At 52.1% G+C, this 27,476-nt stretch overlaps 2 protein-coding genes across 2 annotated transcripts; both read left to right on the top strand.

Annotated features, from left to right (window-relative positions):
• TIRAP (TIR domain containing adaptor protein) lies at positions 1-1,917 on the top strand. The gene is made up of 3 exons (XM_082777795.1): positions 1-102; positions 463-1,068; positions 1,254-1,917. The coding sequence occupies exons 1-3, from the start codon at positions 96-98 to the stop codon at positions 1,298-1,300; spliced, it is 660 nt and encodes a 219-aa protein (XP_082633921.1). The 5' UTR covers positions 1-95; the 3' UTR covers positions 1,301-1,917.
• Positions 1,918-2,691: 774 nt separating this feature from the next.
• Positions 2,692-27,476, top strand: DCPS (decapping enzyme, scavenger; the record flags this gene model as incomplete). Its single annotated transcript, XM_082778025.1, has 6 exons — positions 2,692-2,904; positions 3,070-3,238; positions 13,039-13,184; positions 19,786-19,899; positions 24,850-24,960; positions 27,026-27,476. The coding sequence occupies 6 exons, from the start codon at positions 2,692-2,694 to the stop codon at positions 27,290-27,292; spliced, it is 1,020 nt and encodes a 339-aa protein (XP_082634151.1). The 3' UTR covers positions 27,293-27,476.

The following is a 27,476-nucleotide window of genomic DNA, read 5'->3' as shown; positions in this document are numbered from 1 at the left end:
CCTGGGTGCATTGTGCTTTTTTCCCCCTGCCCCGTTTCTGCCTGCAGGAAAGGTTTCATGTGGGAGATCGGCGGCTGAGCGGCACGCTGCCTGTTATGGCTGGTGAGCGTGGGTTTTGGTTACTTTGCTGGGACGGGGGGAGCTGAAGGAGAACCAGCCCTGTCTGTCTGCTGGCCTGGCGGAGGCTTCGCTGCTCTGCCGTGGGTGAGGAGAAGTGGGGAAGAAGCCCCGTGGCTCTCCGGCAAAATGTGGGGATGCCCGGAGCCCGGCAGTCGGGTGGCTGATCGATGTGAGAGCATTCAGACTTCAACAAGAGCCGAGTGCTTAGGGGTGCAAGGCCAAGGGCTGCTCGGGGGATGCAGCTTGGGGTTCAGGGTGGCTTTTTTGTGACAGGCTTGAGGTCTGGCACAGCTCTGAGATTTCCCCCCCAAGAACCTTCCCACTGTCCCCCTGCCTCCACAGGGTGGTTTAGGCGGCTCCTGCAGAAGCCCAGGCAGAGCTCCAGCCTCACGGGGAGCAGTCAGAATGCCAGCACCGGGTGTTCGGCTTCCTCATCACCCTCCTCCTCCTCTTCAGCCAGGAGCTCCAGCTCCTCCGCCGGCACTGCCATGCCTCGGGCTGGCCGCCTGGCAGCAGTGGACATCAGCAGCTCGGGCAGTGCCCGCTGGGCCAAGAGCTATGACGTGTGCATCTGCCACAGCGAGGTGGACCTGGAATTTGTGGAGGAGCTGGTGTCCTACTTAGAGAGCCAGCCCCAGAGCTTCCGCTGCTTCCTCCAGCTGCGGGACGCCGTGGCAGGCAGCGCCATCATGACGGAGCTGTGCGATGCCGTGCAGAACAGCCACTGCTGGGTGATGCTCATCACCCCCAGCTTTCTCCAGGACCCCTGGTGCAAGTACCAGATGCACCAGGCGCTGGCTGAGGCCCCGATGTCCAATGGGCGCACCATCCCCGTGCTGAAGGACATTGACAGGAAGGACTACCCCAGGGAGCTGCGAAATCTTTACTACATCTCCACGGTGCTCAAGGAGAACAGCTTCAGGCAGATCAGAGACACTGTCCTGCACTGTGAGTACCCCTTGTACCATGGGATGGGACGCTGCCCGTCTCCCCAAATACCCCTTAGATGTGGAGTGGGGAGGGAAAGGCCATAGGAAAGGGCTCGGTACTTGTGCCCCGTTCTTGTAGATTGTTTATGTAGTTTATCAGAGATCGATCGGCATGCTAACAAGGCCTGTGCACTGCCTCCGCAGACCTGGAAGAGCTGTGCCGGAGCTCTGCAAGCGGGACAGAGCAGTGACACTGAGGACATGGGCACCTGGGTGAAGATGGAGGCATCTCTGTGGGCATTTCAGAGCCGTGGAAGTTACTGGGCACAGAACCGCAGGAGCTACTGGAGCCTGGAGATGAAGCAGTGCTGCTCAGGGCAGACCTGGGACCTGAAGACGGGGAAGCCCATGGGCCAGCAGCAGCACAGCGTCTACCACGTCCCCATGACACTGCCAGGCTGCTGTTGTGCCTGTACCCTGCCCTGCTGCCCCACCACGGGGCTTGGTCTCAGTGGGGATGAGGATGGGGGCAGCGCATTTCTTGAGGTCACACAAACACTAAGCTCCCACCTAGGGTGGGTTCAGCACACGAGGGGTCCTCAGCATCCTCCAGTGTCGTCCACCAGGGACAAGGATGCTCGGGGAGGTTGGACACTCCTGTACCCTGCATGAGCTGACATCACTGGAGTGTGTTTGCACTGGTTGATTCAGGTTGCGTGTGGAGAAATGCAGAAGTTTTATGTTTTAATCCGTCTGATGTGTTTTTTATTTGTTTGTGTTTTTTTTTTTTTTTTTTCTTCTTGTGGGGGTCTATAAGGAGCCCTGGGTGGGTGGCTGGCCATTGTCTGGGTTGGGTAGGGAGGCCCTGCCACCTCCTTACACCCCGTGGCAGGGAGGGTGCTGTGGGTGCTGGTGGCTCCTGGCGAACACCAGTTGCAGGCACCTGCAGGTACATGGGGGTCTGGGGCCACAGCTATGGGGCTGTGAGGCCACGGGAGTACAGGCTGAGGGCTGTAAGGCCTGAGGCCACAGGGCCCTGGGGGCCATGGGGCTATGAGGCCTGGAGCTACAGGGCTGGTGCTGTAGGAATGGGCTGATGGGGCCTGGAGGCACGGAGCTGTGGGACTGTGGGGCCATAAGGGTCTATGAGGCTGGAGATGTAGGGCCAGGCTATGGGGTCTGTATGTGCCCACAGCCCTGTGAAGCTGGAGCTATAGGACTGGGATATGGCTGTATATGTGCCCAAGGAACTGTGAGGCTGAATCTATGGTGCAGGGGCTATGAGGCATGGAGTGTAGGGCTGGTCTATGGGTGTATATGTGCCCGTGGCCCTGTGAGGCTGGATCTATAGGGCAGGGATATGGGTGTATATGGTCCCATGGCCCCATGAGGCTGGATCTATAGGTCAGGGATATGGGTGTATATGGTCCCACAGCCCCATGAGGGTGGATCTATAGGGTCCCACGGCCCCATGAGGCTGGATCTATAGGGCAGGGGCTGTGAGGCCCGCAGCTGCGGGGCTGGCCGATGTCCCTCCCTCACATCCCCGCGGCTCCTGTGCCGCCCCGGGGCTGTGCGGGGAGCCCGCCGGCCCGGCAGGGGGCGCAGTCCCCGGGCGCGGCCGCTCCTCTCGGCGGCGGCCATGGCGGAGGGCCCGGAGCCGAAGCGGCGGCGGGCGGAGGCCGGGGACGGGGCCGGGGAGGCGGCCGGGGACGGGGCCGAGGCCGAGGCCGAGGCCGGGGCTGGGGCGGGCGCGGAGCCGAGCCCCGGCGCCCCGTTCCCGCTGAGCTCCGTGCGGCTGCGGCGGCTGCTGCGGGACTCGGCGCGGGAGAAGGCGGCCTTCGTGCACGGCCAGGTAGCGGGGGCAGCCGGGGGGAGCCGGGGGGAGCCGGGGGGAGCCGGGGCGGCGGCGTGAAGCGGGCGGGGGAGGGGGTCGGGGCCGGTATCGGGGGGCTGCTCGCCGCCAGGCGACCCCTCGGGGCTGCGGGGAGCTCCCCGTGCCGGTTCCCACCCGCTGCAGGTGACCGGCCCCTCGGGGGAGGACACGGACGCCGTGCTGATCCTGGAGAAGACGCCCTTCCAGGAGGAGAAGATCGAGGAGCTGCTGAGGAAGCACACCAGGCTGGAGCTGCAGATGGCCAACGACATCTACAGCACCTACCGCCTCTACCCGCCCCCCGAGCTGAGCGGTGAGTGCTTGGCCCCCGAGCGCTTCCCTCCTGTCCTGTGGGGACCCGGGGCTTGCTCTCACACGGCTCGGTGGCCTGCAGCCATCACCCTGCACCTTGCCGTAAAGGTGGAGATGGCCCCGTGTCTGAAAGCTGCCTGTTCTGTTTGAGATGCTGGGTGATGTTAGCTGTCATCCCTCCCTGCAAGGTTTGCTTTGAAAATGTTCTCTGCAGAACACGTGTGTTGGCTGGCCTCTTCTCGTTCCAGGGCGTCATCTCCTGTGCTGTGTTTTCATTGCCCGGTGTTGCCTTGCAAGGACAGGCAGCTAACGTGATGGGAATGGGAATTTAAATGCTGGTGACCCTCAGTGTCTGAGACGTGCAGGCAGACACCTGGTGTGTCTCTGCCTTTCAGGCTGCTCCCTGGTGATTTCACACATCCCTGCGTTACAAATTCCTGATTAACAGCCGAGTATGGCAAGGTCAGATGAGCAGGTTGAAGACATCCTGGGAAGGTGTTGGCCTGTGAAATGGATTTTCATTGCCATCAAAAGTCTTCTGTGGCTGTGGCACCCTTCAGCTGCTGATGGAAGGGCGTGCTTTCTTGGCTGTCCTGTTGCTTAGATTTAATGCTTATGTTTGTTTTAATTCTGGAAGTGCAGTGATTAATTATGTGTCAATGCTGCTGTAAATGTGATGATAACCAGACAGGTTTAATGTAGTCAAAATTAATCAAAGTGATAGTTTAAAGTAAGAAGTTGTTGTGGTCCCAAATGAGATTTTCAGAACAATGCACATGTCTTCCCCCAAATGCTGCTATTTTAGTGCAGCTCCTATTGTGTTAGGAGGAAGCACTGTCTGTCTGGCTTTGGAAGCTCGCGTTCTTCTGCAGGTAACTTGAAGCTGGAAATTTTGGCCTTAACCTTCCAGCGGCAGGAAAACACGGCGATGTGGTGGCTGCTGAGAGTGCCCTGGGCCGTTGACAGGATTGTGGAGCTGAAAGCTGGCAGCAGCTCCCACGAGGTGGCATTGCAACACCGAAATGCCGGGACCTCGCTCCAGCCTACAGAGAGCACTGGGTGCTCTTGGCGTGCTTGCATTATTTTGTTACAGGGCTACACAACTCCACTGCTGCTCTGACAGCAGAATTGCTACTAATGCTTGATGTCAGGCCAGCTGCCGTACATTCGGGTGCTTAACGATGTATCTGGGGAGAGTTAACCTTCAGCCACCGTGGTAAAAGTCACTTTCTTCCTGTGTCTGACTTAACGGATGTCTCCTCCTGATCAGTGCTTCTGTGCTGTGACCCTTTCCTGCGTAGCTTTGGTATCTACTTTTCATGCCAAACCTGCTGCTGTGCTTGCATGTGACCATGCCGCTGCTCTTCTGGCTGTGGGAAGGAATAAGCCCACGACATCCTTAGGCAGAAGTTTATCTTTCGAATCACCTTTAAAATTGCCTTTCCAAGGCAGGATTTGCAGAAGTGTTACCAGGGGTGCGCCTGCTGTGATTTGGAAGCAGCATGCCCCCTGACAATGCGAAGCATCCTTGCTTCCTGCTCCCCAGCTGGCCCCACAGGGCTCTATGCTGGACCGCTCGGTCTCCCCAGTTTCCTACGCCAGCACATCGTTACCAGAGAAAATGCAAGCAGGGTGAATGATAAGTAGGACTGGGAGATGTCTCCCTTGGCAGTCTGAGGCCTGTGTGCTGACGTTAAAAAAGGCTTAGCTCTTCCTTTGAAGAAATTTGGTGCTGAAGGAGCTGAGGTCTTTGATTTACAACCAACCCTGCGGCAGCTCAAACTGCTCCAGGCTTCCCTGTGCCTGGCTCCACATATCTCTGACCATCCAGGAGCAGTGTGGAGCTCCTGGCCTGGGGAATGGGCAGGTGCAGCTGTCTGGCTCCTGACCCCATGGTGAGGCTGGCCCTTCCTTGCAGGGTGTTGCGATGCTGTGTTGAGTTGCTTTTGCAGGTATCTCGCTTGAGAAGCTCTCAGGCAGCTGCACTCGCACCCCAGGACACTGAGCATTGGAGGAAACAGGTTTGGTAGAAGAAGGAAATTGTCCTTCTGAGTTGAGTCATGGTCCAGGAAAGGAGTTGATGCAAGGAGTAAAGCTAATAAACCTTAAAATGAAGGATGAAGAATTTCCTCTAAGGCTGTGTGCAGTGCCAGGGCTTGTGAGAAATCCCTGGACATCGTGTGGAGACCTAGCAAGACCTAGCTTGGGGTCTAACTTGGTCTCTTGGCTGTGGTGGTAGGGTTTTACCACCTGGTATTTGCAGGTTTGCACTTCCCCATGGTCCGAATGCAGTACCTTGCAGAAAAGGTCAAACTTTGTCCTCACCCAGTTCCACTGAAAAGCCCTGGGTCGCTGTGTCATGCAGAACAGGAATTTGCCCCGGGGATTTTGCAGCTTCCACGTTGAGGGCAGCCAAGCCCCCAGACTGAGCTCCTTCCTTTCCGAAGGTGAGGCGAAGCCCCCCCTTACAGCAAACTGCCTGGGCCGAGCCCCACAGAGCTGCAGGTGGCTGGTAAACGTCTGCACTCAGGTGGGACCTGGGCACGCCGATGGCGCAGAGCAGCTTGTGGAGTAGCTGTCTGTGTCTCAGTGAGCTGCCTCCAGGTCTGCCGCTTTGTCAGAGCACATTTCTCAATGTCACCTTTATGGCTGAGAGACACCGGGAGGTTCCACGTTCAGCTGGGGCTTCTTGATAGCCGAAAGTGGATATTTTCTTCACCCTTTTCCCGCCTTGTCGTTTAAGCTGCTCAGATACTGTTTCATCCAGGGACTAAAGCTAATGCCAGCTCCGCGTGATGAAAGCTTGTTTTGTCTTGGTAGTAAAAGAGCCTGCAAGGCTGGGCAAGTCTCTTTGTTTGCCTGGCCCAGCTTTGTGGGGCAGGTGTGGAAGAGGCAGTTTAAAAGATGCACATCACCTCGAGCAAGTGGCTTCCCTCTGCCCTGGGAATAAGAATTGCAGTGTGTGGCAGCCACAGCTTATGGGCAAGCTTTCTGGGGCTGAGAGCGTGCCAGAGGGGGTCCTGGCTGGGGGGGCATGTGGAGACAGAGCTTGTGTACATGCAGGAACAGAACCTCATCCTCAGCGTGCTCTGCTCATCAGGCTTACTGGCTGCTGGGGCAGACTCTTAGGGGGCAAAATGGGAAATACGTCTGAAAACCAGTTTGATGACGGTGTTCATCTGAAGTGTGACCCAAACCCACCCCGTTAAGGAGAAGATACTTTGTCAATGAGTTTGCTGGTAGGGGTGGTGGGATGCCCTCTAATCATATCTGGTCTAATAATGAAAAAGGAAGTGTTTCAACTTTGTTTTAGGCTAGTCAGTGGGTGCTGAGGGCAGCTGTTTGGAGATCAGCTGTGTGGGTCTGTGGAGCAGAGCTGTAAATGCTTCCCTGTGTTTGCCAAACAGCGTAACATTGACTGATAGGGAGGGCGAGGGAAGAATATCCCTCTTGCTTAAGCTCTTGCCATGCTTAAGTATCAGTGCGATGCTTTTCCTGCCCCTTGCTCCTGCCTAGATTTATCAGGCAGCTGATGTCTGAAGGCGTGAAATGCTGGCAGAGGAAACCGCAGCCTTGTGACCAGCCAGGGAGGGCAGGGGCTGCTTTCATAGCAGGGGAAATAGGGCTTTCATAGCAGTGCCAAAGGATCGATTGCAAAAGCTAGATGGTTTAAGCAAGACGTTCCCTAACAGCATCCAGCTCCTGGTGGTGCGTTTGCCCAGCTGACATCTGTTCAGCAAGCAGTGGCTGTGTTTTCCAGCGCGGCGCACCCCGTTTTGCCTGGCTGCTGGGGGATGTTGCGTTTTGAGGCACCAAAGCCATGCTAGCGTGGTTCAAGGGCTCTTGTCAGCCCTGTGCTGGAAGGAGTCTCCGTTTGCCACACACGGCAGTGGCTGGCAGGTCGCAGCTCCCTGTCACTTGCCGTTTCACAAGCACAGCCTGTCCCTGTGCTGCAGACCGAAACTCACCAGCTCATAGTCTAAAAATGAGCATACTGGGAGACACTCCGGCTCCAGCTCTCCAACACAGGGTGGAGAAACTGCGGGAGAAAGGGAAGAGCATGGAAGGCAGTGGGGAAACTATTCAGTCACGCAGGAAGTGATCCATATTCCTGCATTCCTGAGCCCAGAAAGTGTCTGGTTTCAGGCAGCAGGAGCTGGAGAAACTTGCATGAGCTGCACCGGGAAGGTCTGCGTTTCCTGGAGCCTGCAGCACTTCCAGTGGCTGTGTTTGTCCGCTCTGCCTGCCCGCGGGGCTTGCCCAGCAGAGCAAGCTGCCCACCTGAGCTGTAAATAACAGTCCGGAGTCTGGAGCAGTGCTTGGGCCGGAGAGGGGTGTTAGATGGTTGCAGAAAGGATAGAGAAGGGAGGGCTGGTTCGGGAGGTGGTGGGAGGTGTTACTGTGCTTTACCCCAGTTTTCAGGAGGTGGTGATTTGGAAATTGTCTCTTTCCCACGCTGTGACTGCTGCAGCCAGAGCCCACCACGTCCTCCTCTGTCCGTGGATGAGAAGCAGAGGCCAGACAACCTTGGCAGGAGTCCCCAGCAGCACGCTTGGCTTGCCCTGGCATGTGCTAGCCCTGGAAACTGGGTGAGCTCTTGAAAGCCTTCTCTGGCTGTGTGTGCCTTTGTTTTGCTCTGTAATGGAAACCCCACCCGTCTGTGACGAAGCATGGTGGTACCTGATCGGGGGTAGGTTCAAGTAGGTGTTCACCTGGAGTCCTGCACAGCGGTGATCATAGCCAAAAATAAAGGATGTTGATGCAGAGGGGAAAGGGGGAGGTTGTACGTTGTTTAGTTGGGTCTGAGTTAAAAGGAGAAGCTGGGGACAGTGCAGGAAGATGTGTGCAACAAGAAAGATGTTGCGGAGGAAAAATCTGCAAGACTGCAAATGTAACTTTCCCTTCAGCTGCCTGTGCAGGGCACTTACCTTGTGTAGATCGTAAACCAAAGCACCACTTCAGCTTCCTTTTAGCAAAGGGAAGAAAAAAGTCCCCCCACCCAGAAACAGAATCAGGTTGTTCCTGCCCCACATGCTTCTCTCAACTCCTCAGCACACTTAAATTAATTTAAAACATTAAAAAAAATAAATTACAGTGGCCCATTTTAACACTGCCTCAGAGTTTTTTGAGTGAGATGAGAGAAACGTGCACAAATTATCTCAGTGTGTCTCCCTGACCTCTTCCTCACTGTTTTCACTGGTGTGAAATCTCAGGACAGCTTGAGCCAAGCAATTGGCTTAGCTGGTTCACTTTGAAAGCACAGAGAACCTGGGGCAACATGTTTTGTCCTCTGCTTCTGGCAACAGCTCTGTTCAGTCCCTTTTATCTATTAAGTCTCCCAAATTGAGCCGGCTGTCTCTTTTTTTTGTTGTTGTTGTTTGTGTGCTGGGTTGTGTTTTGCTCTCCTCTCTGGCAGGGGAGGGGAGAAGTTGTTTGGTTCTAGTCAGTCTGAGCTTCATTTTTTTGTGGGCAAGGAGCCAAAGGCACAGAGTATTCCCTCAAACACCCCCTTTGTAGGGTGAGCTGCCCAAACAGCTGTTCTGTACCACTGGAGTACCTCTGGCATGTGTTCATTCAGGTTCCTGCAATTACACTTCTATTTTTTTTTTTTAGGTACCTCCAGCTAATTGCCAGGCAGTCCTGACTTCCAGAGTAAGCCACAGACATTTTGTGGAGTCCTGGGGCTGGCGTTCAGGAACATGCTGGCTGACGTGGCTCAGATGCAAGCAGAGACACTCGCTGACCCTTTAGCAACCTAAAAACCACAAGATGTGTCCAGTGATTTTTTTGCCTTCTGTTTCCTGGCTAGTTTGTGCCCATATGGCATCGTACGTGGTATTTTAATGCATGTGGAGCCTGTCAGGAGCAGGGCAGCTTTTAAAATGAAGCATGAGTGTGGTTGGTTGCCCGCAAATGGAAAGATTTAGCAGCGAGTGAGCACGGTCTCGCTGGCATCTGTAGCGTGGATGCTTTCTGTGGCTGAGTGGGGCTGCAGCATTCGCATCCTGAAAGCGAGTGCTTGGGCTCCTAATGAAAGTCAGGCTCTGAACATCTTTCAGGCAGCTTCTCTGGCCTTAGTCATTTATGGTAATTAGCAGTGTTGGGGCGTTTGAGGGTTGATGAGACCTCTAGAAGGGAAATAATCATTAATGAACTGCAATCTCTTCCCTCTCTTCAAAACATCTGCTGCCCGACCACAGCTGTGCGTTAAGGGTTTCTCTGATCTTGCGTTATGTTTTAAAGTACATTAAGAGGCTGTCTCCACCAAGACTGGCCTCCCCCAGCCTGGGAGGCAGCAGGGCCAGTTTCCTGCAGGACGCTGGGGAGATGCTCTGCAATCCCTGCCCAGCAGCTCTGCGGTGCTGTGACAGCGCAGGCGCACGTGTTGCATTTGTCACCAGCCCCAGCGTGGGTTGGTTTGCTGGACTTCCGTGCTCTTGCCTTGTTTTGGGATATAAAGCTAGATTGTGGACGCTTCAGCTGAAGGCCGATCTTGGCATTTTATCTCTTGCCTTTCTGTTTTTTCCCCAGTGCTTTTTTTTTTTTTTTTTTTTTTTTTTTTTTTTTGTCTTTTTTAAGTCAGGAGTGGAGGAGCTGCAGCCTTGTCTTCTGCAATTACATCATCCCACTAGAAGTGCTAATCGAGTCCTGGAAAACAACCTTGTTTGAACATGTGTATGGTGGGAATCAGACCAGACTGCCCTTGTGGTTTGCATTTTCATATTTCATGTTACCAGCATTTTCCTGTGGATTTCATTAAGCTGGGCTTGGCATGAAATGAAAAGGCAGAGTCTCCCAGCTTGTGCAGCGCTGACCTTAAAAAAACAGAAACCAGAAAACAAAAAAGATTCCACCCTGATCCTGGCTTCAAGAGCAAATAGATTTTTATATTCAGTGTCTGGCTAACATATATACGTGTATAAAGCTTGAGGCACAACTGGTTGGTGAGTGGCTTGGTGGGTGGTGTGCAGCCCGTGGTCTTTCTGACAGCAGCAAAAGGCGTCACAGAGCTTGGGCACAAGCTGGGAGCTGGGGCCTGTTTGCTATAAATAGCAGGACTCCTGCCCCTTGCTTCACGCAGATCTGATTGCTGCCCCGGTTTTGTTTCGAGTTGTGAGGTGTTTTTTGCCTTCCAGCATTAAATTCGATGCCAGCTTTCCGCTGGCTGGGAAGGTGGAGGCCCCCGTTGGTGCTGTGGCAGGCTCTAGCGCACATCCAATCTTGGGCAAAGAGGGAAATTTTCCTGGTGTTCTGCTGCCGTGCATGAGACTTACTGCTGCCAAGGTCAGAGCTGCTGGGTCAGGATGCAGGAGTGCACCTCGCTGTGTAATGGCATGGAAAGCACACCTCCAAGTTTTAATCTCAAGGCAAACAGAAATTGTTTTCCTTTTGTTAAACAGCTAAACGCTTTTTGCTGGTCGGCTGGTGCAGGGGAACAAAGTGAATCATCCAGCCCTCTTCCCTGAGCTCATCTGGCCGCGTTAATCAGTCATTGTTTGCTCCAGATGTGTCCCTCTGTCCTCGGCCTTCTGTCCTCGGGGCTGAGCACCCTTATGGCCAGGAGCTCTGGGAGAGGAGCGGTGCCAGCCCTTATCTTGTCCGCGTGCTCCCGGGAAGTCATCAGGGACTCCTTCCTCCGGAGAGACGCTGCGAGCCAAGGTCTGTGCTGAATGAATGCTGCCAGTCACCGTGCACAAGGAGGTTTTGTTCCCGCAAGTCGCGTTTGGCATAGGGCAAGGGCTAGCGAAGAGCCTTGCCTGCGGGGCAGAGAGGATGGCCGGGAAATCATACATACGGCTGCTCACGAGAAGTACAAAGCTGTCCCTAGCTCCGCAGCTGAAAGAAGCTTTCAGAGGAGATGAATGATCCTTTCCACGTTACGTTTTGCATTATGAATGGAGGAAGCTTTCAGGACACGGGAGCAGCAGGCTGCTGTGAGGCTTGTAGCCTAAGCTGGATGCGGTGGAGCAGGACAGGGTGCTGGAGGCTGGCTGGGGTCAGGGTGTGATCACCTGTCACTGCAGAGGTGTCTGTTTCTCCTACTTCTCTCTTCCTGCACCCCTTCTACTGCCTGTTGTGCACACCAAGGGTCGTGCTGCTGTCCCAGCTGCTCTGCTGCTTGAATTCACGAGGGGCTGATGAGGTGCCTGTCCTGTTTTTTCTGCTTCAGAGCTTTTTGTTCCTTACCCAAATGGAAGAAACTCTGTCCTAGTCTTGTTCTCTAGAAGCAGACAGCCATGGTGTGCTCTCAAACACAGCATGCATGTGCTCAGAAGGACCCTCCAAGCTGTGTCAAATAGTTTTGGCTCTTCAACTCCTGCAAAATGAGGCTGCATCATCTTGGAGCTGGCTGGGGAGCTGAGCTGCTTCAAGTCTGCCTGTTTGCAATCAGAAAGCAGCTCTAGCAGCCTCCCTCTGCGGGAATTTGGACAGCTGGAATGAAGCTACACACAAACTAAAGAACAAAGCTTTTGGAAAGGTAGGAGTGGGTCTGCTCCGCGGCTGTGAGGCCCCGCTCCTTGACATTGCTGGGGCCTGTCCCTGTCTCCGTTAGGGGCAGGAGTTAGGGGCTGATGTGGAATTGACTGCTGGCACCTCAGCCTTGGTGTTTTGGATCGGCGCTGCAGCCCTGAGACAAATCCTGCTCGAGGCAGTTGCGGCGGGATGGAAGTAGGGGAACAAAGTGGGTTTTGGGCTCTCCCAGGAGAGCAGCTCTCCAGTGCTTGAGTAGTTCAACCACCTTCCAGTCTACACTGTAGACTGGTAGATGGCTACACTGCCATCTCTCCAAGTCTTGCTTTCAGCTGCCGCTTCCAAGCATGCTGGTGTGTCCCCAGGCGGCTCAGGAGGCTTGGCGAGCTGCTCTGCTCTCCTGGTGGCCTGCTCGCTGCACCAGAGCTTCCCAAAAACCTCAGGAGGCTCCTGGCTTCATCTGGAAAGCCCCTGCGTCCCATGGTGTGGGTCCTCTCCTCTGCCAACACTTCTGGTTGTGTCCAGTTCCCTCTCCTCATTTTACAGCTGACTGCAATGTGTAGGGTGGGCTGGAAGCTGGGGTCTCTGGCTGCTGCTGAGCTGAGGCAGCGCAGGGAGGTGTGCTGGCGTTACGTGGGCTGGATCCAGAGCGGGCTCAGCTCCATCTTCCTGCAGCCTTGGCTCCCCTGTCCCTGCCTGCCAGCCCCGCTGGTGGCTTTCCCGAGGCGGTCCCTGGGGACGGTGGCCGTCCCGGTGTTCCCAAGCCTGGCGGCTCCTCGTGCCAGCCCCTGGCGGAGCCCTGCTGCGTGCAGCTCACGTGGTGTCTGCTTTGGTGGCTGGAGAAAGTTGCAGAGTGCTTGCCTGATAATATCTGATTAGCTTCAGATTTAAGAATGAGGAAAATGCCCTGGGTAGTGTTGTTGTGCGCTGTTTCTGTCCTAGCTGACTGCACATAAACTCTTCCCTGGGAGCCCCAGATCTGTGCTGATGCTGCTGATACGTCTGAAAAGTGAGCGTGGGAAAAACCTTTCCTCACAGAGTACCCTTCCACCTGAACTGGAAATACGGGCTCTGGCTGTGCTGTCAGCTTCTGCTCCTTGTCTGCAGCTGTAGCAGCCTCCTCTCCTTTAGAGCAGAAGGAGCCCTGCAGGTTCAAGTACTTGTCTGCCTTCTGTGTCAGCTCCCCCCCTGCTATTTTAATGGTATCTTTCTGAAATGTGTTAGTGTGGCATTTATTGGAGGGGGAAAAAGAAAGGATTTATCAGGAATTAAAGGGAGTAACTTGGCTTTCATCTGTGATTATAACTCAGTAAAAATGTTTATTTCTAGAGATAAAAACCACAGTGGTGTACCCCGCCACAGAGAAACACCTTCAGAAATATCTCCGCCAAGAAGTGCACCTCATCCGTGAAAGCTGGGAGGATTACAAGAACATAACACTGCCCTTCATCCAGTCCCAGAGCTTCAGCATCCAGGTAGGGGCACTGCTGTTTCCGCAAGTTACTGTGGCTCTGCATCCCTCTGCAGAGATGGAGGAGTCTGAAGGAAGAGGTGTTTCAGGCAGTGGTGTGTCAAACACCATTTGACAACTTTGACAAGCTGGGTTCCAGTTGTGCTGGTACTGGAATGGGTTTGGATGGTGGGAATTGGGGGCAGGAGAAAAAAAGCTCAGTTCTCAACCTATTTTATTTTATTTTTTAGCAGTCTTGATTTTGATATTCTTGTCTGCAGCCTGATGGCTGCTTCCTGTCACCACAGCTGCCAGAGGCTGTGCCTGCAGGAGCACCAGCAGCTGCTCAAGGCCTCGTGCATTGCAGTTATGGCATGCTGCGGTCTCCAAATCCTCTGGCCAAACCAGAGCTGAAAATGTGCCTTGAAGTCAACAGACTCTGCAAAGCTTGACATTTGCAGGAGCCTTAGGGACAGGGGCAGGGCTCTGGCTGTCTTTGGTCTCCCTCTAACATATTGTGCTGTCAAATATCTCCTCAGAAGCCCATACAATCATAGAATGGTTTGGGTTGGAAGGGACCTTAAAGATCACCTAGTTCCAACCCCCCTGCCGTGCTCAGGGACACCTCCTACCAGACCAGGTTGCTCAGAGCCCCATCCAGCCTGGCCTTGAGCACTTCCAGGGATGGAGCATCCACAACTTCTCTGGGCAACCCGTTGCAATACCTAACCTCTCTCTGAGTAAAGAATTTCCTAGAATTGTAGAATCATTAAGGTTGGAAAAGACCTCCAAGATCACCTCCCTGTTCCTGCTGGCTGCACTGTTCCTGACACAAGCCAGGAGGCCGTTGGCCTTCTTGGCCACCTGGGCACACTGCTGGCTCATGTTCAGGCGAGCATCAGTCATCACCCCCAGATCCTTTTCCTCAGCACAGCTTTCGAGTTACTCTGCCCCCAGCCTGTAGCGCTGCATGGGGTTGTTGTGGCCAAAGTGCAGGACCCGGCACTTGGCCATGTTGAACCTCATCCCTTGGCCTCTGCCCATCGACCCATCCTGTCCAGGTCCCTCTGCAGGGCCTTCTACCTTCCAGCAGGTCGACACTTCCCCCCAGCTTGGTGTCATCTGCAGAGTTACTGAGGGTGCCCTCAATTCCCTCATCCAAGTCATCAATAAAGATATTAACGAGGATGGGCCCCAACACCCACCCCTGGGGAACACCCCTGGTGACCAGACACCAGCTGGATTTCACTCTGTTCACCGCCACTCTCTGGGCCTGGCCATCCAGCCAGTTTTTAACCCAGCAGAAGAGTGTACCATTCATAGCCACGGGCTGCCAGCTGCTCCAGGAGGATACTGTGGGAGACTGTGTCAGAGGCCTTGCTGAAGTCTGGGTTGACTACATCCACAGCCTTTCTTTCATCCCCCAGGAGGGTCACAGGTCATAGGAGATGAGGTTGGTCAGGCAGGATTTGCCTTTCATGAACCTGTGCTGGCTGGGCTTGGGGGGTTTATTCTGCTCCACATCCCAGACTTCCAGATGAGGCTGAGTACCCCGAGGATAACTGGACTGACTATTAAAGATAAATGTGAAGAAGGCATTAAGGTCCTCAGCCTTTTCCTTATCCTCAGTAGTCACGTTCCCCACCACGTCCAGTAAAGGATGGAGATTCTCCTTGGTCCTCCTCTTACCGTTAATATATTTCTAAAAACATTTTTTGCTGTCTTTTACCACAGTGGCCATGTTGAGCTCATGCTGGGCTACAGCCTTTCTGATTTTTTCCCTGCATATGCCAGCAGCTTGCTTGTCCCCTTGCTTGCCCCTTCTTCCACCAGGCATAAACTCTCTTTTTCTCCGGACACTCAGCCAAAGTCCCCCGTTCAGCCACACCAGTCTTCTTCCCCACCAGGTCATCTTATGGCACATGGGGCTGGCCTGCTCCTGCACCTTGAAGACTTTCTTCCTGAGGAGCATCCAGCTTTCCTGGTCACCTCTGCCTTCAGGACTGACTCCCAAGGGACCCTCCCTGCCAGCATCCTGAACAGTTCAGCCTGCCCTCTGGAAGTCTGAGGCAGTGTTTTTTACCGACATGGATCAGCAGTGCTCTGCCCCCATCTCCCTCTTGGTTGCACCTTCTGTGGATTGTCAGCTCCCCAGTACTTCACCCTCTCTTCTGGCTGGGGGCCTGTTGAGCAGACGTGACCAGCTGCAGATGATTTTAGATGTCTGAGCTGTGAGGCTGCCTGTCCCATTGAAAACACCCGCTTAACTATCATACTTTCTTGAGGCAGTCTGACCTTTTGGGTAAGCTCAGCAATGCTAAACCAGACGCTTTCCCCTAGGCTCCTCCAGTATAGCTCTCCTTCTGTTCTGTGGCATTTCTGCACCATTACAGAAAAACGTTTCCCTTGGAGGTGTATCCGGAGTGTGTTTCTCAGGGTTTCTGGAGGCTTTCTGTGTTGGGATGTTCCTTCTACAAGGATGGTTCCCTGGGTGTTGGTGCTATTTGCTGGGCCTTTCATGTGTCTCTTGGGTGTTGTGGAAATGCAAAGACTGGTTTCCTGCATCACAACTCGCTTGTAGTGCTTTGCATACAGATATGCCTTTCAGTTCTATGGTCCATATTCCATGGGGAGAAGCTGAATATCAGTCTGCTTCTCACCCCGGGCAGTGGAAATGGACTTGTTTCTTCTTTTATCTCCTTCTTGACCACTCCTCCCCCTACCTCATCTTTTGTCTTTAGAAGGAACACAAGTCTGTAGGGACCAATTCATGCCAGCCTGTGCAGCCTGTAATGCTAGGCTTACTGAGTAATTGATTACTGCTTTTTCAGTGCATTAAAATAAACTGATTGCTTATGTATCTAATCTGTGCAGCCACTGCCATGAAAGAGAAACCAGGAAGCAACCTGAACAGCTTTTAAAGCCAGACAGTGGCCTCTGCGTCCTCTCCCCTGTGATGCTGCCTCTGCAACTCACTGATGAGGGAAGCGTGTGCCCTCTCCAGCTGACTGCAGGTGAGGGTCTGCTGAGGCCATCCATTAAAAATAAACTCCTTTATCTCAAACAAAAGCCAAACACCAGGTCTTGGGTATCCTCTCCTTACACCTTTGTTCTGCTCTCCTGAACAGCAGCAGAACAGTTAACGGGGTTTGCTGTTGTGATGTCTGTTCCCTAATCACTTGCAGATGAACATGAATCTTACTTTCTGTATCTAGTGCCAGGAGGCACCTTGCAAACTGCAGTGTGCACTCAATTGCTCCTCACCGCTCACTTTTTTTCGCTCCATTGTTCAGCTTTCTTGCAGCAGTCAGACTGCAACACCAGTGATGTACAGGAGGCATTTATTAGCTGGAGAAACAGCAGAGTCCATTGGCACCCTATAGCAACATGCACAGATGTTTTCTCCATGCCTTTGCTCTGCAGGCTGTGAAGTTCCCTGCCGTAGCAGCAGCCTTTAGAAGTTGCTTGAGCTCTCTGCCTATTCCACCAGGTGCTGGTGAGCTGGTTTCTGTTTTAGGTAGGTGCATGGAAACATGTTCCTGGTTACCACTGGGAGCAGCTGCCTTAGCTGCGCTGAGAGATCTCGGTCAGCATGGTGTGACCATCAGTCCTTGACCTCTGTCATTTGGTAGTGCAGTTTCTTGTCTTTAAGTGGTTTTGGAAAGAGGCAGAGGAAATATCAAGGGTAACAGAAGTACTGGAGAACTACAGAGGAGGCTCTGTTTTCTGCCTGGAGAACACAAAGCGTGGATACTTTCAGCATAATAGTTTTATTGTGGTCCCAGCTTCTGGACATGTGTTGTCCTCCCCAGGCTTGTGCTGGAAACAGCAAGAGCAGCCAGCTGATCCCTGCTGGTCACATGAGGAAGCACTGGTGTAAAATTCAGCTCATCTGATCAGTGAGCTTATTAAGGTACTGATAGCTTGGCACTTCTCAAAAGAGGAGGTGTGAAAAAGTAAATGGCAAACTTTCATTTCCTGCAGAGCTTCCTGCCCTGCTTTTCTTCTAGGGTCACAAAGCACAGCGATCTTGTGACATGCTTTCCAAAATCTCTTTGAGGATCTGAATTTCTCTAGGATATTACTGCTAGGGAGAAAAGACCAGAAATTTAAGCAGAAAAGAAGGATCAAGGGAGGAGAGGTTCATTTGTCCCTAAGGAGATGTATTCAGGTCAGTTCACAATGATCCTAAGTTTTGGTTAGATTAATTAAACTCCTGACAGTTCCCAAAAGGGCTGTCTTTTATCTTGAGCATCTGGCTTGCACAGCTGCCACTGACCCAGCTCGCTTGGTGTGTCTGCAAGACTAGCAACAGCTCCATTCTTCTGTACCCACCTGGGGTAACAGAAATGTTCTGTACCTAAGCTTGATGGGAAGATGAGCGTGGTGGTAATGAGTATTGTGTCTGGTTTAGATGTCTGTCCATATCCTAAACACTCCCTAACACTAAAACAACTGGGGGTGCTCTTTCTACAACCTAGTTGTCTCAGTTAGGATTTCTTTCTTCAGAGACTGACTGGGGGAGGAACAATTGGTGTTTCAAACTAATTTCAGCTTTCAAAGCCTAGCCATTTTCTACCATCTTGCCCTATCATCTAGAGACCTGGTTAACATTGGGAGCCTTCAATAAAACCCCAAGGCTGTTAGCAATTAGAGGAAACCAAGTGGCAGTTCTCTCTGCAAAACTTTTCATTTGGCAGGTGATGTTTAGAGCAGGTGGGAAGCTTGTTAGCAGGAAAAGAAATCTTCTAGATATAAAGATGCTTTCTGCAGATCTTACTTTGCCATTTATTCCTGTCCTCTTCCATTTCGTAGGAGAAACTTGTCTCTGGATGGTGCTTTGCTCTGAAGGTCCTGCTGCAGGGGAGAAATATTTCTCTGTGGGGTCTGAGGTCCCACGTCCTTCTGTTCTCCTTCCCAGCAGCCCAACTGGAGCTGCTGAGGAATGTAGGGGGATAACCAGAGCAAGGATTACAAGCAATCTGGAGGTTGAAGCTTTAAATATAGAGAAAGAAGAGCAGCAAGCTGTTTTCTAATCAGTCAGGAAACCAAGAGACATGCATTGCCCAAGAAAACACAGGCCTTTCGTATTCACCCAGAGAGTGCTAGCTGCCAGCAGCAGGAGCTGTATCCAACCTCAGGCTTGCAAGCAATGCGCTGCTTGCTTTCCGAATGGAAAAATCAGCTGAGTTTCCTTTCCAGAGCTAGTTGTAAAGGTTTCAGCACAGCGTGGGAGGTAAAAGGTGTAAACAGGCCCAGAGCTGCATGCAGTGCCGTGAGAGACGTCTGCTGAGCCCCAGATGAGTTGACTTCAGCCTCTGTCGATCTTGCTAGGGCCTGGCATGCTCAAGGAGTGCCATTGCTCATGCTGGTGAGGAGCCTGCTCTGTCTGGGTGCTCGTGCCTGTTTGCTGCCAGATGGGGAGCGCGGAAGAGGAGAGCTGCTGCCCCTCAGGGGTTTTTGTGCTTGCAGTGGTCCGCAGCTGTCTCCCCAAATGGAGAAGCAAAAGTGTGGGCACTTGTCCCAGTGGTAAGGGAGAGACCTAGGCTCTGGGGTCTGCGCTGGGCTCTGCTCTCAGTTTGCTGGGGTTAAACCAGCCAGGTTGGAGCCCTTGGCTGCGTATTTCCTTCTGGGTGCTGAGTCAGGCTGCGCCCCGCTGCCCTGAGGTAAGGTTTCTTCGCCTTCATTGCTGGAAGGAGGAAGCTCGTGCTGCCTGAGCTTGCTCAATGCCCCAGCAAGCAGTGAGTCTGGCTTCCTTTTCAGAAGTCTGTTCTTGTTACAGACAACCCATTAATCAACGGTGCTAATGACAAGCAAGACCATCAGACAGTAATTTGGCAAAACTCACAGGAAGAGCTCATGAAGGTGGCATTGCAGAAGTTCGTGTGGCAGGAAGGGCGGCAGCACAATGTGCTGGCTGGAGAGCTTAGCACTTAGCCAGCTGAGTCAGCCTGCGTGGCTGGAGTCAGGCTCACTTAAAACCATTTAAAACCATTTTTGGTTATAGAAGAAAATGGGCTGTCTGAGTAGTAGACAGTAAGTTCTGTGTGTGAGCGTTCCCGTTTAATAAGAATTTGTTTAGTGCTAGAGCTTGGGGTCGGAGCCTGAGTGTTGGGCACCTCAGACCGAGGACCCGATCTGGGACCTTCTGCACACTCAGACTCTGGCCAAGCAGCCAGATCTGGCTGGAGGATACTGGACTTGATCCTGTCGGGAAGAATTGTCTCCAAATCCTCTTGCAGGCAAATGTAACAATTTTTATACTGGACTAAACCATCCCTGTTCAGTACCTCATCTCCAGCTGTGGCCAATTCTTAATGCTTGAGAGGTAAACAAAAATCCCTGAATAATTTAGCTAGCCAGCAGTGTAGTGCCATGCAGTGGGGTCAGGGGGGTATCTTTTAACTGAAGTACTCATAATTGCCTGGAGTTTGTTGGAGTTTTTTATGGATAATTAACTACAAATGTTGTTGGCCAGGAATTTATTTGGTCTTAAAATCAAGTTGTTGATTTTTTTTTTTTTTTTATATTCTACTTGCAGTAAATACAAACTAATCCATGAGCTTGGGTTAAATGTACCTGAGTTTACTTTATCTGCTGGTTTATAAATCACATTTCTCTTTCAGTGGGTGTATAATATCCTGGAGAAGAAAGCTGAGGCTGATCGAATCATACATGAAAACCAAGATCCCTCCAACGGCTTTGTTCTAGTTCCAGATTTTAAGTGGAATCAAAACCAGGTTTGTTAGCTACTCTTTTTGAGGGGATGTTGCTTGTTTAGAGGTAATACAGAGGAAGTGTCCCCTTTTGTATTACTAATAGCACGTTAATGAAAGTTTTAGTAGAGGGATGTATCCTTCCTGTTCACACTGTCATTAACCAGTGATGCTGCCAGTGATTCAGGGCCTTTTATCACATGTGGACACTGCACAACACAGACTGTCCTCGCTCTTGCTCAGTGATTTATTTATTAGCTTCACTTTCTCTTTCCTGTATTGGCCTGAGTATTGTCATGATGTGTTTGAACCTAAGTCCAGATGCCTATTTGTTCCTGATGAATTTGTTTGTTTGGGTTTTTGTAAGCCTAAATGTTAGGCATAAATCAGTCAGATGTGTTGTTGTCCTTCAATTGTTCCAATTAACTCCCCTGCACATGATATCAAACAGATGGTTGTTAGCTTATGAGCAGCTGCTTAACCCCTCGCTGGAGTGGTCACTTGTTGAGATTCAGAGGTTTTAGCCCAGGCTATAATCCTAAATTGAGTGGCTCATTATTTCCTTTGCCTCTGGCTCAGTTCCTGCGGTACCTCCGTGGCCTGTAGACATCAAGGCCCACAGCGTGCCTGCGGAGATGAAATACCTGAAGCTCAAAGAAGCAAGGCTCCAAGCCTGCACCCGTTGACTCGCTGGAGTCAAAAAGTCCTTCATGTTTCTAATCCTCAAAACATTTCTGCAGGTGGCAGCGAGGGAGATTTACCATTTGATTAAAACTTAGAAATGGGAACTAAAAATAGTCCTGCTTGTGAGCTGTTACCACAGTGCAATTCTGTGTGTCTGTGCTGAGCGTGGGCCAGGGGGAGGTCGGGAGGCAGGGGAATTGATTTCTGTCTGGTGCTAAATTACTTGAGGGAATGACCAGGTGAGGACACGTAAGTTACTGCAGGGTAGTCCATATACAGGGTGAATTCCCCACACATCAGCTATTCCAAAAATCCCTTGCCAAGTTCCTGCAAGTAATTGAGCCTGAATTTCCACTTGTTCCCCCAGAGGTGCGACCTTTAGTGTGCAAAGCAGGCGACACGCTGCAGGCTTGCAGCCTTGCTCATGCTGTTCAGTGTCTTTACTTGCAGGATGGTGACAGCAATACATAGTGATCCCAAAAAGTTAATTTGCAGCAATGTGCTGTCCTTTTCCTTGCTCTGAGCAAAGTCTTAGTGTAAATTCTCACTCACTGGAACCAAACTGAGTGGTTTGGATCAGCACTGGAGGCAGATGGGCTGGAAGATGTACTTTAGTTTTCTCTAGAGACCTGCTGTATCCAGGTTTCAGAGCTGGTATGGTTAGGGAGCACTTAGATGGTAGGATTTGTCTTCAGGGGAGGTTTATCCATGCTGCTGTGTTTTTTTATTTTTATATTTATATTTATTTTATTTTTTTTTTATGTGTGTGTGTGAGCCAAACAGGATTTTCTTGATTTCTTCCCCACAGCTGCCCTTGCCGTTTGCCCTTGCTGCCTCTGGAGCAGCACAGCAGCTGGCCCTGGGGCAGAGCCTGCCCTCGAGCCCTGGCTCCTCCAGGCTCTGGGGAAGGACTGGGGAGGTGTTGGGGAGTTCAGTGCCTTACACGTGGGTACTTTCTTCTAGGTGATGAGAGTTGTTGATAGCTGGATGCTTTCTGTGCTTTAAAAAAAAACAGAGGTGTGGACTCCTGGATGATTTTTGTGATTCTTTACTCTGAGACAAGGGCTTGGACTTTATTTTCTACATCTGTGGCCTTCAGGATTTATAGCCCCTTGTGCTGAATGTCTCTTTCCCAGGCAGATGAGAGAGCGTCCCAGCAAGGGGTGTTGACTTCTGTCTCTGAGCCAAGATATTTCTTCTTGGCTGCGGGCAGCGCCAAGCCACGGCTGAACCTGGTAGCCTCAGGGTTTGCTGTGAGCACCGGTTCCCTCCATCCTCCCGTTGGATCCTACCAAACAAGCAGGGCTTGATGTCAGTGCTCACAGGCGGGCTCAACATCCCACGCCTGGAAAATGCAAACGGGCCAGTGAACTGCTGAGCTTGCTGTTAGCCATGTACAAATGATTTTAATTTGAGAAAAATGTTTCTGCAGCAGGGGAGTTCCTTAAGGAGGAGAAGCTGCGGAGTAAGAGAAGTCTTATTTGTGAGCTCTTCGTACAGGCTTTTGTGTGCAGCTTGGCCTTTTGTGCTGAGCAGGGTACGTGCATGTCTCCTCTTTGGTGAAGCTGTCATCAGGAAGACTAGGACTGTTTTTCCTGCCTTGCAGGAAGTTGGAAGTGTGCTCAGCAAAGAGGGTATGTCTTTTAATTTAGTCATTGGCATAAATAAATTGTATTCTGACAGACACTGAATGTGTTTGGGTCCAATGTGTCTCAAGTCCTAATGTATTAGATTAAATGTGGGACCTGTCAGAACAGATCTCATCCCTGCAGCTGCTCTTCAAAGCCCTCAGATGTTCAGATTTCGACTCATCTCATCAGCACGCTCTGCCGGCAGTGGCTCACAGCCGTAGGCTACTAAATTAAATTAGGGAAGCGAGATAGGGCTCCCAGCAGGACTCTCCGAACCTCCCCAGAGCACGGGCTTAGAATTCTGTTTGACAGTGTCGCCTTGTGCTCTGCCTGCAAATCCTGCAAATTCACCTGTAGTTATTTCAGGCTGATGGATGGGAGGAAGGTTTCCTGTTTGTGTTTTGAAGTCTTCCCGCTTGCTGCTGACCTCCTGCAGGCTGGAATGGCTGCTGCTAGTCAACCTGTCAGTTCTTGGTAGCACTTTGAGTTTTCTTGGATATTTTTTTTTGCCACTTTGGAGCACAGTATTTGCCCTTGCCGATGCCTGTGAGTGCGGGTTCAGCCCCACCTGCAGGACCAGCCTTGCCTGGCGGGGTCCAGCAAGTGCTCCAAGCCGGAGCGTCCCTTCCTGCCCGGTTCCTGCCCACAGCAGTGGGCTGCAGGACAGGCTTGCACAGCTGCCTTGACCTCCTCCTCCTTGGAGCCTCTCGGTGCCTCTGTTTACTATCGAGCTGCAGGCTAGCGGGCGGCTGGCCAGGATCAGCCGGCCATGCTTAGCATGGGTAAGCTGACACCTAAAAAAGACTGCAACAGCGGTTTGACAGCTTGGCCTGTGCAGAGGAATCAAGTTCTTGTTAAACATGCGGCTGGAAGGCCGGTTTTAGATCCCTCTAGCTTTTTTCCTCTTCTCAAACCCGCAGGAGCCCTGAGGCGTTGCCTGAAATGGTGCTGTGCATTACATCATTGAGGGCCTTTTTAGCAACAGGCTTATTTGTTTCAAACAGTAACATACAGATGTTGTTCTAAGGAGAGGGGATGTTTGCTTTTCTCCTACGAGCCAGCTCTGGTTTGAAGAAGACAAACTTGATACACCATCTTTCTTGGAGCTGTGCACAGGGCTGCTTTGAGAATCAAATCAAACCATGAGAATTGCTTTGTTGGCTGGAGGCAAATAAAAGCTTTGTATTTCAAGAGTCCCAAGACAGGGTTCTGCAAGCATCTTTTGGCATAAACATCTGTTTCTGAATAGCCAGATGGGTTTCTTATAACCCTGAAAAGATCTGCTGGGTCTTGGATATCTAAACCCTTTGCTTTCGTGTTTATATCGTTAGAAAACCTCTAAGTAAACTGAAGGAGACGGATTAAATGCTGCAGAGAGGGGTTGTTTATCAGGAGGATTCAGTTTTGGAAATAGAGGCAGTTGAAGATGTAGCCTCGGGCAACTGCTTGCCAGAACACAGCATAGCACAGAGAGCACAGGTAAATTCAGGTGTGGGTGACATGCCACTGCGGGTATTGCTACAGATCATCTCTGTTAATGGTGTGTGAGCCTGTGTCGTGTCCTTCTGGCTGCCTCTGCCTCTCTGCACAGTCAAATCCCTATAAAAGGGACTTCATCTCTGTGTTTATTATCCCCTGTGCAGCAATGCCACACAATGATCTGACTGAGCATTTGATTTTTATTTATTTTTGACATACAGTGATCCACGACCCTGTGTTCTGTTAAACATTTAATTCGGTAAGTGCTTCCGGAGGTGCCAAAGGTCTGGCTGAGAGCTGCTGAGCGGCCGTATTTCACTGCAGCGGGGCTGTCAGGTGGATGATTAGATCCTGAAAACGGTTATTTATAGAACGGGAGCGACTGGAAAGTGGCCCGCTGTTTGTGCAGTGGAAATATAGGAAGCTTTTCATTCGGAAAAATCTACAGTCACAGTTGTGGCCGATGGAATGCGGTGTAAATCCTCGCCGGGGCACGGAGATAAGCCACCCGCCTGCTCTGCAGAAAGGCTGCACTCAGCGCTGCCTCCGTGCCTCGGGCGGCTGCAGCCCTGCACAGACCTGGTGCCTCTCCTGCCCCGTGCAGGGGTCTTCAGTCTTGCTGCGTACTGGGAAAAGTGCTTTTGAAACGCTTGAGGAGATGTGAGAAGCGGGTTATTTCTGTGGAAGGTGGCAGTGCTTGTGAAGGCTGAAACATGGGGAAACAAAGGGTAGAGGAGGCTCGGTGACTGTTTTCATCTTGGAGCAGTGAAATAAAACCCAGTGACTACAAGCGCTGTGTTTACAGTAGAAAAAGTTTGCTTTATCTGCCTTTAAAAGTGAGAAGAAATTTGTGATCATGTTGTTTATTGTCTGGGAGAAAGCTCTTGTCTTCTGTTTGTTACTGTTCCAACAGCTGAAAAACCCAATTTGTCCAGAAAGGGTTATTGAAAACACACGGGGTTTGTAGGTGAACGCATCTCATACAGGGGTTCTCAGCTGGGATTCCACCCAGCTTAGACAATGGTTAAATAAGACAGCAGGTAGTGAGCACACGTGTGTGTCTGTGTTGTGACACAGCGTAGGAAGCTCATGTTGGTGTGTCAGGGCCAACGTGCTCAAGTCTCCGCTGCTCGTTCTGCTGTCAGCCTCATCAGCATCCTGTGTCTCTGTTTGTCCGCAGCTGTACGACCTCTACTTGATAGCCCTCATTCAGCGCCGGGATGTAAAGTCTCTTCGGGACCTCACAGGGGAGCACCTGCCTCTGCTGAAGAACATCCTGCAGGAAGGCAAGGTGAGTGCAAGGGCAGCAGACGCCTGGGCTGCTGCGCTGCTCTGGTCCCTGCCTGAATTCCCCAGCAGTTGGGGTGGCTGCGAGCCCAGCTCTGGCAAAGAACCACCTGCTGTGTGCAGACCAGCAGCTGAGAAATGCTAGCGTTTCCCTCCCAAGGTCCTTCACGTTATTTTGATGCAGTGCAAGCCCTGTGCCTACCAGGGGCCATCCGTTAATAGTTGACAGTGACTTTCCTTGCAGCTGCTGCCCTGTGCGGCGTTGCCACGTGCAGCAGCAGTGGGGAGCAGAGGGGTGCCTGGTGACACTGCTGCCTCCTGCTCTGCAGCGGCTGGTGTGCCGTGCTGGGTGGCCCCCCGAGGCGGGGACACGCTGTGCCGCAGTGGCAGGCTGATGGGTCTCCCTGGGAAGTGCTGAGGGGGGAATGGAGCACTAATGAAAAGAGGGCGCTTTAAATCCTGCCTCACACTCTGACTTCTGTGCCCTTGAGGCCGGATACATTACAGGCGTCCTGGGCTGCTCCAGGCACTGACCAGGGCTCGGTGCCTAGCAAAGCAGCAAGTCTCCGTAGGGCCATGGGAAGCATTTTCTGGTTTCCTTTCCTCCTTGATTTAGCCCCTCTCATGGGAGATGGTGGGGGGGAGGTGTGAATGCCTCCCTTGCCTCTTTCCCTTCCTGAGACCAGCGCAGAGCCTGCCCTGTGGGCAGTGTGCTCTCTGTTTGCCTTACAAGGGTCTGTTGCTGTGGGAAACCCCTCCCAGCAATGCCCTGCCGAGCCTGGCCATGCTGCCCTCCCTGCATCTCTTTCTGGAGACCCTGGTGGCTTTTCTTTCCTCCTGCAGCCACCAGACATCTGTTTGTACGTCACCGCGTGGTGCTGAGTCCTGATGTTGGAGCTGAGGCTCTCCTCCATAGCTCGAGAGCAGTGCTGTCTGCATATTGCTGCCTTCAGCCTCATGCTGTTATGTCTCTGGGCTTGCGTGCTGGTGTGGCGTGTTCCAGGAGAAGGAAACATCTTTCTGGAAGGGGCTGGAGAGGTGGTGGATTTGTCTGGGAGACCGCCCGTTTCTTTGGAGCAAAGCCTTGCTCTTCTTTGAGAAGAAAACACCCTCTTCCTTTTGGCAGCCAGGCTGGGAACAAAGTCTGACCACTGCCTGCCTTGGAACTGGGACTGCTTACCACGGGCAGTGAGCACCTCACCTCTCTCCCCTGTCAGGGCTGCAGTACACTTCAAGAGCTGAGCTTATCCTCCTGTGCTAGCAGCCTCCTGTCTGACCTCGACCATTTTCTCTGGCTGGTGACTTTTCCAGCCCAACACCGGGGCATGCTCGGTAATGGGCCGTATAGATCGGTGTGTGATAGCTCCTCTTCCCTTCACTGCATTCATTTTTGGAAATTCATTCAATTTGGAAACTAATTACACTGGGGAAAACAGAGATCAATTAAGAGATTAGTCAGGGGATTGCAGTGTGCTGAGCAGCAAACCAAGCCGGTGTGTTGGAGTTTGCTGTTGCTGTTTATAGCTTTAATTACACTGGCTGGTAACGGGATCCTGTAACTTGCTGAGCGAGCTGAAGAGATAAGGGAGGAATGGAAAACAGCAAGAGCGGAGAGCACATCCTGGTACGGAGAAGTGGGGCAGCCGGAGGATGAGGGCTGGCAGCGAAGAGCTCTGCCCTTCCGAACTTCCCCATCTCTCTTGCTGTGAGGATGGAGGAAGCAGAAATTGCTCCTTTTTGTCTTTCCTTTGCCTAACAGGACTCAGGCCCCCCCCTGCTCCTGGCTGTCAGACAGCAGGGCGTGTGAGCGGGGCTCCCCTCTTGGTGGGGTGTTTATTTAACAGCTTCCTTTGATGTTTTCACTGCCTGAAGCTTCTCCACCCATTTCAATCCTTCTGCAAACTCATTGCCAGCCAGAGAGTATGGCTGGTTACTCTCTGCCTTTCTGTCCTTATTTATGGCACCTGGGGGCTCTCCTTTCCATCTGTCTGGGGTCTTTATTCCCACCTTCTCCCCATCACCCCTGCCTCTGCTGCACGTTACCCTTCCTGACCCGTTTTTCTCCTCAGGAAGCCATAGTAAAGCGCTTTGGTGTGCCTGGATCCCAGCTGCGAATCTACCTGCATTACCAGCCCTCCTACTACCACCTGCACGTGCATTTCACTGCTCTGGGCTATGATGCCCCGGGCACCTCTGTGGAGAGAGCCCATCTCCTGGCAGATGTGATCGACAACCTGGTGCTGGACTCGTCTTACTACCAGAAACGGGCCCTGACCTTCGCCCTGCGGGCCGATGAACCTCTGCTTAAGAAGTTCCAGGAGGCAGGAAGAGTGTGAGCTGGCAGAGCCAGTGCGGGGTTGCTTTTATATCTTTCTATCCTAATAAATGTGTTGTGTCTTTTTTTTTTAAGGGTTTTGTTGCTTTCTTTTTATACTTGGGTTTTGTACAAATTGGGGCCGACAGCCCATTGCTATGGAAACTGTTCCTTCTGCTTAAGTCAATTAAAACCTTGATTGAGTA

Source organism: Aythya marila (assembly GCF_965140915.1).
Source record: "Aythya marila genome assembly, chromosome: 23".
Classification (NCBI taxonomy): domain Eukaryota; kingdom Metazoa; phylum Chordata; class Aves; order Anseriformes; family Anatidae; genus Aythya; species Aythya marila.
This window is presented reverse-complemented; position numbering and strand designations above follow the sequence as displayed.